The sequence below is a fragment of the Crassostrea angulata genome, chromosome 5 (assembly GCF_025612915.1).
Source record: "Crassostrea angulata isolate pt1a10 chromosome 5, ASM2561291v2, whole genome shotgun sequence".
Lineage (NCBI taxonomy): Eukaryota > Metazoa > Mollusca > Bivalvia > Ostreida > Ostreidae > Magallana > Magallana angulata.
The window spans coordinates 39,292,375-39,306,298 of record NC_069115.1 but is presented as its reverse complement, the minus strand read 5'-3'; the positions used below and the strand labels follow the sequence as shown (position 1 = coordinate 39,306,298).

General features: G+C 32.4%; 1 protein-coding gene across 1 annotated transcript in view; it reads left to right on the top strand.

The window, feature by feature from the left end:
* LOC128183172 (uncharacterized) overlaps positions 1–13,436 on the top strand; it is a 50,492-nt gene extending 37,056 nt beyond the window's left edge. The window contains exons 9-12 of the mRNA XM_052852081.1: positions 3,778–3,897; positions 3,971–4,121; positions 7,889–8,037; positions 11,908–13,436. Of these exons, the coding sequence (XP_052708041.1) occupies positions 3,778–3,897; positions 3,971–4,121; positions 7,889–8,037; positions 11,908–12,017 (530 nt within the window). The 3' untranslated portion in view covers positions 12,018–13,436. The remainder of the gene's footprint in view (positions 1–3,777; positions 3,898–3,970; positions 4,122–7,888; positions 8,038–11,907) is intronic.
* The last annotated feature ends 488 nt before the right edge of the window (positions 13,437–13,924 follow it).

Sequence of the window (13,924 nt, the reverse complement as noted above, 5' to 3'; positions counted from 1 at the left end):
ATGCTATTGGGTATTTTCAATATTTTAGCTGCCAAGTGTTCTGCATTAAAATACTGGTCAGGTCAACCCAGTGCTCAGGAGAAAAATTACCAGAGGAACAGACATGGAAAACCTGGTCCATCAAGAAAATTATCTTTTTATCAGGAATTTATTCTTTCACTTGTTCGCTTACGTTTAGGATTATTTGAGTTTTGTATTGCTGATCTGTTTGGTGTATCTAAAAGTAGGGTTTCCCAGAGTTTTATTACCTGGATAACTTTTATGTCAAATACATTTGGAAACTATTTGAGATGGCCATCTCGGAGACAAGTAAAAAAGTATATGCCATTGTCCTTTAGAAAGCAGTACCCTAATACACGTGCAATTATAGATTGTACTGAATTTTTTTACAACGACCTAGGTCTCCAACTGCTCAAGCAGCTACATATAGTACATATAAGTCTAAAAACACAGCAAAATGTTTGCTAGCTATTTCACCAGCAGGAAATTTTACTTTTGTTTCAAAACTTTATGGTGGCAATGTGTCTGATAGATTTATTACAGAAGATTCAGGGTTTTTAAATTTTGTGGAAGAGGGTGATGACATACTGGCTGACCGAGGTTTTACAATAAGAGATCTGCTCACTGATAAGAAAGCCACCCTGTTCATTCCTCCTTTTACCAGAAAGTGTCCATGGGGGAAAAAGAAACGCCTTAATGTTAATGAAATAAAGCAGACGCGTAAGATAGCCAAACTTAGAATTCACGTAGAGAGGTCTATACAGAGACTTAAGTTATTTAGGCTTATAGGAAACGTAATTCCATGGTCACTTAAACCAGTTATTAATCAAATGATTAAAGTTTCAGCATTTCTTTGTAACTTAATGCCAACTCTAGTGAGAAAGTAGAAGTCCTAAAGTTCTTCTTTTTCAAGAATCAGTTTATTTAGAGTTATATAATGACTTGTTAATTGGAAAAGCATGCACCAATATTTGTGCACTTTGATTTCAATTTTTCCTGCAATGTTTAACATTCATATATATATATATATATATATATATATATATATAGTCATGCAGTAAATATTTTTCAACTACCGGTAGATAAATAATCAAAACATAGTATTAGCATTTTTAAGTATTTAATCAAAGTACTTTATCAATCATGATACAGATATAATTGTGTTTTGCTAGTTAATAATTGTTCATAAAATATTTGCAACATGAGTCTAATTTCTCTCTGAGAATTTACACATTAATCCTAACATAACAATACACAATAATTACTTTTTTTGCAATTTTGGTTGTACAAAATTCTCAAAAAATATCTTTGATTTTTTTAACAATGAATTCCAAAGTAATGGATCAAAAAATATTCTTTCACTGTAAATTTGATGTTTTCCAATTTTGACACCACCTTCCAAATACACTACAAAATCACACCACTGTACATTTGCCACAGCCATCTGTGTTTGTATTTGTGTGTACCAATTAGAGTTCTCTTTCAATTTCATACACCCATTCTCATCACATTGAATATGATAATTTTCATTGAAAATCTGATCTAAAGTGTAATTTCTAAATTTGTATGGACATTTTATCTCGAGTACTCCTGTTCCACAACACTTACACTGCAAAATTCCATCAGGTGAAGCACCTAGGAATGGTACATTAGAATTAACAATAAGACCTGTGGTTTTTACTTTACCATTTTTGTTTTCAGAGACATACTTTTTCTCATATAAATTTCTTGCCAAAACTTCTCTTTCCTTACCATAGATAGTGGCAGGTGTTGAAAATGATGTGCAGTCATTACTCAATATTTGCTTTACAATATAGTTGTTTGGGTCATTTGCTTTATAGTAACAAACATTGTGCATGACAGACGATGTAATTCTGCCACATCTGTATTCATACCAATAAACTGACTCAGATTGTTGGTCAGTAAGCCTGTTGATTTCAGTACAATCTGATTCATCAAAGCATGTTAATTGGTAGTCAAAAATTGATATGTTTCCATTTGGATCAAAATTTGCAATACATTGTGGAAGAGTTTTGGGTACATTTTGATCATTATTATTATCAATGTTCATGTCAAGAACTTCAATAATTTGAGTGTCAAACCCTTTCACTAAATCTAAAAGCATTTCATCAATATCAGGATAATTTTGATTAACGATGGTAGGGTCAAAACAATGTTCAAATGGAAGAATACGGGTTTGCTCAGTTGACTGTTCAATTTCATCCAGCAGTTTGGGTTTTGATTCTTTACGAGGTACATCCCAAATGCATTTTCTGTCTGTACATGTTTCAGTGTTCCTATCAATATGCCTCTCTGACCACAGTGACAAACTGAACAATAGGACCACAACATGTTTACATCCACCATCATCTCTTAATAAAAAGATTACAATTAAATTATTATAAAATTGATATACATGTATCTCAATGATGCAAATATTTTATCTTGCAGTACATTTTCCTGACTTTTCAATTGTCGTTTGAATTCATGTTTTAAAAATGTGTCAGTAAATTTCACATGTGTATCTACCGACTGCTCAAAACTGGTGCCATGTAACTTTTTAAAAATTTTAATATTACCTCTAATGTATGTATGTAGCCTTCAGTGGTATTTTTAATTATTTTGCATTTAAATAATTACTCGCTACCATGTATGTAGTGTATGTGTATTAAGCAGTCATAAAATTGTGGCAATAATAAATTGTTATCATGATTCTGAACATAAAGTTTACTTTCTTCTGTAGTATCAGTGGTTATTATAATTATGTGGAGAATTATTCATAATTATAAAATTGAACACAAGTTACCCATTGCATTCACAGCCAGCAGATGTACAACTACCATCAACACGATTTAGCAGACACCAGGTCCTGTATGGATCAGCAGATTGTGAGGTTTCTCTAATACAGAGTGATTTTACATAGATGTAGTTGTGGGATAACTCATGACACTTCACAGAGTGAATGTGATTAGACTGATACAATCTATAACCGCGTTCGGACTTGTAATTTTGTAGACGTGCAGGAGACCACCCGGCGTTCGCTTTTGATAATAAATAAACAAATAAATCGGCCTGACAGAAAACGGGAACGTGTCTCAAATCATCAGTCCATTTATTGAGTTCTGGGGATATTATAAACGGAAATTCAACAACTTCTCCATCAATAATTATACGACTTCTCTGGCGCAGAAATTCTTTGGTGTCATCCGGAGCTTTTAACACCGGTAATTTCAAATCTATCGCTTTCTTAGCCAATTCCCGAAGTTGATGGACGCTATAGTCACTGACAGTCATTCCTCGTTCAATTAAAAACAATTTAAGTTGCGGTTTTAACATTAAATCTACGTTTAAAGACATTGCTTTTTTCGCCGCGTTTCTATTGTTTACGTTGACGATGTGTCCCACCTCCGCTTCAACTCGCGTGTTATTTGCGCCTCCTAAACAAGAGAGTTCCTATCTCGAAACCGGCGTATTTGAATGTTTCAATATTGCCAAATAGTCATTGAAGAAAACATATAAGTCTAATGAAATTGCAATGAACAGTTTTAAGCTATGTGTCCTGTCTACGCTATTTTGGGTCAACCCTCGTATATATGCTATATGAAGAATTATATTCACTGGTTTTTGCCATTTATATTTAAGCCAAAAATGTGTGTGAAAAATTTAATCTTCTCAAAAACAATCAAAACTTAAATAAGAAGAAAAACGACCTTCTGGAAAGATTTTTGGTTGAAATCGATTATTCATATTCAAAAGAAAGTTCGTCTCCCGTTTCAGGTTATGCAAGACGATATGTGGGCGATGAATTCAGCATACAATCCATTGGGAGGAACACTGGTTATCAAAGTAACCCGTGGTACGAGTGTGGGGTGCAGATACCTTGTCCTCACGAACCAGGTTAGTAATGTTCAACGAGAGAGACAGAGAGATTAAAAGATGATACAAATGTCATGCCTTCTTATTCTCACAGCTTGTATGAGCGCCACTCCTCCTTGTTGGTACGCCCTCAACGTGTCAGTGGACAACACTCCTAGTCCTTGTACCGGCGGACAGATACTCGTCAAGAGGACAAACTACAAATCGGCTCCCTATCTCGCCGTGCAGTTGTGCAATAGTACCAGGTTATTAAAGTCTTTCCATTTGCTTTTAAAAAAAGGAGTGTTTGTGTTAAACTTGTGTTACATGTATACCACTGAGATTCAATATAAAAAACTATTGACTGTTTTCATTGTCTGTCTGCTCAGTGGTAATTCAAGATTAGCTCGAATAATCGTCACCTCATTGTGTGACGGACCTTATTAAGAATAAATGGTGTCACATATATAATGCTTAGAATGATAAAGAAGTTTTAGAGTTTTTTTGGGATTTTGTATGGCCGAGATACTAATAATTTATTAAAGAGAAATAAATTCATTATGAAATTGAATGAAAAAATAACAAAACCAATTATTTTCACTGCTGAAAACGCATGTCGTGTGTTTACCTTTAAAAATGATTTTTGAAAATAACAGTACTGAATTTCATCTCGTTACAGAGATATAAAATTTTAATTATTTTTTTTCCTGCCAGAAAAGTAATGCATTTTAATGAATATTGATGAAGAAAGAGCGAAACCAACCTCATTACGCATGTCTGCAGAAAGTTAGGTTACGATTTTGTATATGCTTAACAGTTGTTGATTTGAAAAACAATCATGCATGTATGAGGGTGTTAGGTCTGTTATTCATGATAGCATTACTTTAACATGTTTTAAGGAGTCCATTTTTTCTTGGGGGGGGGGGGGTGCGGAAAAACTACAATAGCAACAATTTTTCATTTTCAACTATATGTAATTTACACTAACTCTAGTATATTTACTAAGTTTAAAGAAAATCGACAATCTGGTTCCCTATTGGGACCATCTCAAAATACAGGTAACAGACACTATAGAAATATGTAGGATAGTGTCATTTTTTGCACTTCGAAGCAGACTAAAACAATATTACAATAGCGACTTGAGGTTTCTTCAAACTGTAATATGTGATAAGGAATATCATTTTCTGTCTTATCTGTAAAAAAAATTAATTCTACTATCTGGCTTTTAGTAAGAAGCCATCTCAAATTTTCAAAATGCACCAAACTTTGCTATAGATTTTAAGCATAACAAATGTAGATTGGTACAATGGATTCATTCAAAAATTGAGAAAATAAACCCGAGGATAGCATTATTCTGTGTATAAAATTTCAACGACGTACAATTTTCACTTTTTTTAATGTTATTTCCTATATCATACTCATACAAAGCTTCATTTTATCATAACGTCATAATAGGACAATGGCAACGCTCACCTACCATACAACGGAAAAACTGTTAAAAAAATAAAATTTTCTTTAAAAAATCTATATATTTATATCTGTATTTTGTGTTTTGTGTTCAAGTTAATTAATGATATCGAAAAAAATCAATAAATACACTGTATTTCACTAGTATGCGTTAAAACATGCGCAATGAAAACTAAGTTCGGTCTCCTTAAATAGAATTACACTCATGCAAACTAAAAATAGCCTTGAGGGGAAACACATACCTCATTGTAACAGAGAAGTATATGTGTACGTCCCTTATTGGTCACGTACTCCCATAAAATTTGTTGAAAAAATCATAGTCTTCCACTGTTTAAACAATGTATAAAAATCATGAAGGTGTTGACCCTTCACTCATTTTTGTATAATAGTCTAAAATACATGTAAGCCGTCGATATCACGTGATAGATTTATATTACTTTCCTGGCAGGAATATAAATTTTTTTTATCATTTAAGATTTGTTATCTTTGTTAGAATTCAGCAATGATATTTACAGAACAATGGTAACTTTTGTAAGTTAACAAAAATATGTATTTTCCCCGTCATTCAAAGTTGACGCAAATTACAGCGTGTATAGCTTTAAAATCAAACCCGATAGACCTTTAAACTAGGCTACTGTATGAAGCATCATTGAATAAACTCATATTTCAAATTTTCGCAATCTTTCATTTACTAGATCTTGACTATAATTCACATTAACTCAATCAAGGACTAAGATTTTCCGTCACATGTGCTGAAGTCATCCGTCCATCAACCACGCCTTATTTGCACTCGTCGTAGTTTCTCAATGTAGAATATTACACCATTCTTTTTATTTTATGGGTCGGTAAAGTTTCATTTCTAAAAAATGATTTTGTTTTTCAAAGAGAGATATAATTATAATCTCAATTACTTTATGTGAATTTTTTGTATTTTTAATGAGAAAGTGGAAAATTTATTTTGGTTGCAAGAACCACACTGTAGAGATTAATATTTGGTGTGAATAAATTGATGATATTAATATCTAATAAATCATGTCCAGAAATGTCAATAAGACATTTTATTTTTTTTTAAATCATCTTTTGTCCATATTTTTTAAACCATTTTATAAAATCTTTTAAAGAGATGTGTGTCTTTTAGAGAAGAAATATAAGGCAGTCATTTTTAAAAAATAAATAAAACAAATTGACGAAATAAAAGAAATTTTAATTTGGTAAAAGCCGCCAGTCTTCTAAAGCGAGTGTCTATCTTTTTCTGTCAAATAATTTGACGTACATATATGTCAGTGATGATATTGTCTGTCATGTCACCCTACCAGTATGTAACACCAGAGACTTTAGATGTGTTTATCAATAGTTTCTTAGAATAATACTCAAGGCTTCAATGGCAGCTCTCGATGAAAGTGAGCCCAAATATTATTTTTGAACAATCAAATTTATGATATTCATTTAAGACACTATTGATTAAGATCCTCTTGTTTTATTGAGTAACATGATGGATGGTAACATAATAGACAAACAATACTTTTATTAACAACCTTGATAATGTGTCCAAATATTATTTAAAATAGATCATCTTTTTTTAATCAATTTATTACGCTAAAATTAGCAAATTGCATTACTTTGCAAAAGCCCAATGTGTACAGTGTAGCAAGTAAAAAATGTCCGTAATGTTACTCAGGAAACACAGCTAGTAATTTTGAATAACGAAATCATAGGCAAACAAATATGATAATATATAAATGTGATATTTATACTGTCAGTTAAACATGTTTAATGGGCCTTAAAACCAGAAATATTGATCATATCGCCTCATGTCCCACTTGTCCCTGCAGTAATGTTTAATGATGTTCCTTCAGTTACCCACAATATCAATGTTTGTAACTATTTTTTACTACTTATCTTTAATCGTTACAAATTTGATTCACGGTTTTAAATACATGTATTATCTATACAGGTTTTTCCTACATGGTACTGAGATGCACTACTATGCAAAAAAAACATGAAGACAAAAATGATAAAATCTGAAATATATTTAATTTTGTTGTAGTAATACCAGGGAAATACTCTTCGGTCGCTCGATGTACAATTGTCCGTATCTACGAATGAATTCGTTTGTCCTTTGAAGTGTTTGTTGTTTCATGCAGGTTTTAAACCAGTCTTTATTATATGCAGGTTTACATTGAAATATTCACATTTATATTTTGAACTCTTTTAATCATTATCCTTATTTTAAATTTTTTTTTCACCCTTTTACATGTTGTACATGTTACCTAAACACTCCTTTTAATTATCCAATGCCATCATAAGAGTAAAAGAATTTTTTATCTCATGTCAGATTTTTTCAATGCTTAGCACATCTACATTGCATTGAGCCCTTGGAATAACAAGAAACGAATACATGCAGTAAAAATTTTTGAGAAACAGGCACTCATACACACACACACACACACACACCCACACACATGTATATTATCTAAAAGAGGAAAAACACTTCATAAAAATAATGTTACATACATGTTATCATCCGCTCTCATCTCTTTAACTGTCAATGCATTGTTTATTCCAGGTACAAGTTATTCCTTGGTTCGAGTTTAGGGGCTACGTTCAAGAGCATAAGAGATTCTAGTGGGTGGGGCGAAGATCACTGTGAACTCGTCGGCGGAACTCAAGCTAATGCAGAAGCAAGAGAAAACCACGTATCACCGAATATTAGAGGTAGAATAAAGTGGGCAAGAACTTACTTATTATGAACGTCCTTGGTAAAGCTAAGGACGTATAAAGGCGTGAATTTCTCTTTAGAGGAAACACAACCATTAACTTATGCACACAAAGGTGGGGTAAAATAAAATACATGTAATTGTTTCCTAGAAATGAAACATGCAGATTAAATTCCAAAATCATCGTAGCAGCATTGAAGTAAACAGGTCTATATGCTCAGATAATAAAACTCAAAAGATTTTCTTTTTCATTTTTTCTAAAAAATTAATATACATGTTCATGTACAAGTATAATTCTAATCACTATACACCTTATGCTCTAAATATAATTTCATTTTTATTGAACATTTGAAACTTTCAATTGCAGTAATTAGCTCAAGATTGTGTTTAAAGATTTTCCGAATGCAAAATTTATCATACCAACTTAAGGAGGTTGGCACCTGAAATGCTAGTAATGTCAGTCATCCAAAAACATCTTGGATATTAAGATAGAGACCTAAGATGTTCATTTATTTTATTTGTGACCTATGTCACAGGCCATTTTTTGGAAATATGGGGCCCCCCAAAACAAAGACAATTTTCCTGAATTAATTGCTTAAATTTGGCATGGAAATTGATTATTTGAAGGAATCAAACAAATATCTATAGTCTGAATTATTATTTAGTTATGATTTCAATACAGTTACACGTTGAACACATGTTGAATCTATAAAAAAAAATATCCAAGTCAAAGATTAAATAACCTTTATTAACTGATGGCTTCAAATGCCAGTAAATAATGAATACAACAGCAAATATAAAGATTGTTACAAAAATAAAAAAAATAGTAATGCCATCTTTCCAAAACTTTGCATACCAATAGACATACATTCAATGTCTCATATAAAAGTAAAAATAGTAGGGTCACAAATCAAAAAATTGAGATATGAAATGCAATAAGCTAATTTTGGGCAAAAATTGCAGTTAATGTTTTCTTGATTTCTGTGAAATATAAGCTAAATATGCCAATATAATATTTCGACAGAAATATCATAGTATTGTTCAAAAATGTTTTTCACATCAACATGAATACATCGTTATACACAAACTATCTGGAAGTTTAGTCTGCGCTGAAAATAAGGAGGATAAGTAACAGTACTCTAAAACTACTTGGTTATGAAAATTGTTCATTTTCGTCTGGAAAACCTTTCGCTACAAAATATAGTCCCTTATTAAACTTTGTAAATATTTAGTTTTCTTTTAACAATTTTATTCAATTTTGTTTATTTGGCACGGTAAAATATAGATATACAAATATAATCAATATATGATGCACAATATTTAGATAAGTGGTGACGTAAAATATTTGCCCCAAAAAAGAGGAGCAAACCTCATTTAATTTAAGGTACATGTATATATATTTAAAAATTATCCAAGGTAGATAAACTATTTAAATTTTTAGTACTATTTTTTTTTTATTTATTATCTTTAAAGTTATTTATTTATTTTAAATTAAATAATTACAATAAAAATAAGCAGAAGAGTACTTGTTATTTCAATTTTGCAAGATATCTTAATAAACAATTATTTCAATATGTGATTGATACATGTATGGTATTTTCAGGTGCAAAATCAGTCGAAGTCATTTAATAAAGTAATATTATGTTGCAGCATGTTCGAATTTGTGTACATTATATTTGGAAATGAGGAAAAGATATAATAGGGTTGAGTTATTATTTCAATACACATACGAGGGCTGTCCAAAAAGTTCGTGGTCAATCGCGTTTTTGTCATTTTAAACGGGTTTATATATGCATATTGTATACCAAAATATTTGTCATAAAATTCCAAATCAGATTAAAGTGGTTTTGAATGTTTTCATTAAAATTAAACTTAAATTATACTGTATTAAAATGTCGCGAAAAGCACGAACGGCCCATTGTCAAAATTGTCCAAACTTCGAGATTGAGTTTTAAGATATGAATATTAACAGTATTTTTAATACAGGTAAAAACGTCAAAATATTCAACTGTGACGTAGTCAGAATTGTGAACGTCATTTTCATACGTCATTTAAAGCCGTTTTTAATTGAGAAGAGGATATTTCAAGGAGTTTACGGCAAGAACATGTCTTTGAAAACGCCAGAAAAAGCGACGTCGGGGGATCGCATGGAACAGCGCGCCATCATTAAATTCTGCGTAGACTCGGGGAAAACACCTATCGAAACGAAACAAATGATGAAGAACACAAAAAGGCATCGACACATATCAAGATCACTAGTCTACAAGTGGCACAAACGATTTTCGGATGGAGTTTGCGATTTAAAAGACGCTGAAAGAAGTGGAAGGCCTTTGCTTTGTGACGATATAACGAAATCCCGCATTCATGACATTGTCATGAAGGACAGACGTCTGACGTTAAGAGAAGTCGCGTCAATAAGTGATGTTAGCAAATCTTCGGTTTTTAATATCCTCACTGAAGACTTCTGTATGAGTCGTGATTGCGCAAGATGGGTGCCCAGACTTTTATCCGATGAGCACAAAAAAAGACGAATGCAGACAAGTAAGGCTTTCATACAGAATTTCAAAAGAGGAGGAGAGAAGTGGCTTGACAGAATCATTACTACGGACGAGACTTGGTGCATCATTTTGATCCAGAAACAAAAACAGAATCCAGCATTTGGAAACACCGGGGTTCACCAGCACCGAAAAAGGCAAAGGTTGCGAAATCCATGGGTAAACAAATGTACATATTCTTTGCTGATCGGCACGGAATGATTTTGGTCCACGTTGTACCCTCCGGTCAGACGGTGAATGCTGCATACTACTCCAAGGTAGAGAACTACCCATTTCATCACATTTAAATTGTAACTACAGATTTAAAAAAGTCCATTTCGCTAAATTTAGCATATCGTAATTCATAAATTTAATACCCGGACATTCTAATCTTAATTTTGATTTATTGAATTACTATATATATGAATAAATTCACATATTCTAAAGCCACATACAGTGTACCAAACGAAACATTGGTTTTATTTATTACAGGTGTTACGCCGCGACCTAGTTAAGGCAATTAAGAAAAAACGCCCTTCCATGGCTGTGGACCTAGGAAATATCATCCCCATCCTACACCAAGATAATACACCAGCACATACAGCAACTTCCACGTGTCTGGAAATCGAACTCCTAGGATACGATCTTCTTGAACACCCGCCATACAGTCCGGATCTTGCTCCGATGGATTTTGCAATTTTTCCTTTCATCAAATCACAGCTAAGAGGAGTAAGATTTGAGGATTCTGATGAACTTAAATATGCTACTCGGACCATTGTATCTAAAATCGACAGTAAATGGTATTCGGATGTGTTCGATTCATGGCTAAGAAGGTGTGAGAAGTGTGTGCATTGCAAAGGTGACTACGTTGAAAAGTAACAGAAACCAACGCGCTACGTACGACGTTATAAAAACGTCGTGTAACCGTCAGACTGGGCCGTGCGGCCTGTACAGGCAATGTTTTTGTAGTGATAACTACATTATGAGAATGAACATTGTTCTGATTTTTATACACATGCATTATTATAGTCTATATTAAAATATTTTAATACCTTTCTAAATATAGCGTCGTTATTTAGAATGAAATTACATGTGTCCACGAACTTTTTGGACAACCCTCGTATAGGTACAATATTTTCTCAACAAATGTAATGGGATTTATATAGTATGTGTAAAGCCATCAAATACATTTTTTTGCGATTTGGTACCATAACCATTTGGTACCATCGATTTTATAGCCAAGAAATTGCTCTGTAAAGCAATCGCCTGGCTTAAAAACCTAACGTTTAGGGCACATGAATTTTAACTGATGACGTTCACATGTTTATTTACAGGCTATTGGAGGTCGTATGTGGGCAACAGCTTTGAGTATGGATGGATACATGAATATACCTATTATTTAGAGTGTGGAGTTTCTATTCCCGGGACAAACACTGTGGTCTAGATATCATGTCTAGATAAATGGCACGTCATTCTCGAAGATACATATCTAAAAATATTTTACAGGGAGGAAGGAAAGAGTGTTCGAGTTTAAACATTTCGCTAGTGGCTTTTGTTAGTGGTTTAATCATATGTGCATTGTACAAATCTATCTTCATGTATTTTACTTCTCCTTGTATAAATCTGGTAAATGTTCCAACCAAGATAGTGCTATACTCGGCAATAAATTAATTCAATCACCGAACGCTTAGTTTTAAATGATAAAGTTACAATCGAACATTTCATAGACATAAGTAAATTATGTTTACATGCTGATTTTTTTGTAATCCTCCTCTCAGCACTATGCACCCCATGCGCAAATGACAATTGTAATATTTGCAAGACGTCTGGGGTTTTTTCCCCAAATTAAAAAATAGGTATCAATTTTTAGGAAATTAAAAATTGATATACAAAACAGAGTATAACTATTGTATTAAAGCATATTATATTGATAGTTTTGCATAAATCATTATAAATTAATTCGCTTCACGAACCTGACATATCAAAACGTAAACAAAACATGAAAAAATGTTCTGCCTATGTCAATATTGGTCGTTTGGAGTATTTTTAAATATTCAAATTTTAACTTCAGATATCGAAATTATTCCTTACTTAATAATATAGTTTGTTACTCAACTTCACATCTAGAAATTTAAAGTAGATCTGATCGGTAATTGATTGAGCATTCATCCTCCTTAAAGTGATATTTGGTACACTTAAGGCGATGAGGCGGGATATGTATTTGACTTAATCTGCAATACGCACTGTCATTAAATCCCTATGAACCACCACGAAAGAATTTTATTGTTTACACCACTACGTGGTTTTCCCTTATGTATAGAACTGCTTTTAATAGAATGCATGTTTAAAGGAGTTTGATGGCTTGGCTAATTTTAAAAGAATTCTTTTTCATGAGTCATAGTTTTTATATAGCACTAGATTTAATCTGTGCGTGCACAGTTTGATCAAGTAAGGTGAGCATAATTTGGAAAAGGAGATAATACATTGTTACGTCCATGCCTTTTCTACCACCCTTTCTCTACAAAAGATTTTTCTATGGACTTGATAAGCAAAGATATTAGAAAAGAGTCCACCTTCCCTGTATTGGATGGATTTGACCCTCCCCCCTCCGAATATTCTTTTCATATGGTTTAAGATAGCATTTTAACCGTACATTTAAATATATATTAGGGTGCTCTGTCCTAAAAAATATATGTACATTCGTATTTCTAGTCTTCATGAGTTATTTTTTATTCTTTACACATTGATGGACAGCAAGATCCCCTCGTTATAGTTGGTTAAAACCAAAAAATGTGGATCCGCTTCATTTACTATAGGTGTAGCGGAAGCTCAGGTCTTTTCGATGTTCAAATTTAGTTCGGTTCATATTGCGGGTTTTAAGGACTTTTTTTGCTGATAATTCATTAATTGTGTAAGTTCCGATTGGTATAATAAAGTTTGGTAAATGTTTGGTAAATGTTTATGTCTTAAACACTTGACACCCGATTTACTGGTGTTAAAACACAAAACTCCATAATTTTTATTGATGTAGTATAGAATCATTTTTAAGGGGGGAGGGGGGATTTCATACGGTGTGGACGATTGTAGCTTTTATAAAGAATTATCTTAGTTGAAAATGGTGTCATTTTGTGATTTCAATGCTTATGACTTGTGAATCGGTTACGGAAATAGTCAAAGTAATTATTAAAAGTATAACATTTGTCATCATTAAAGGTTTAAACATTTTTTGTAATAGATAAGTTGTGTAAAACGATGTTGTTAGGTTGCTAATTGATGACTAGAAAAATCAAAAGATTGTAAAAAGGCAAACAATACATTGAATTCAAATCACATAGTGTCAACAAATGATAA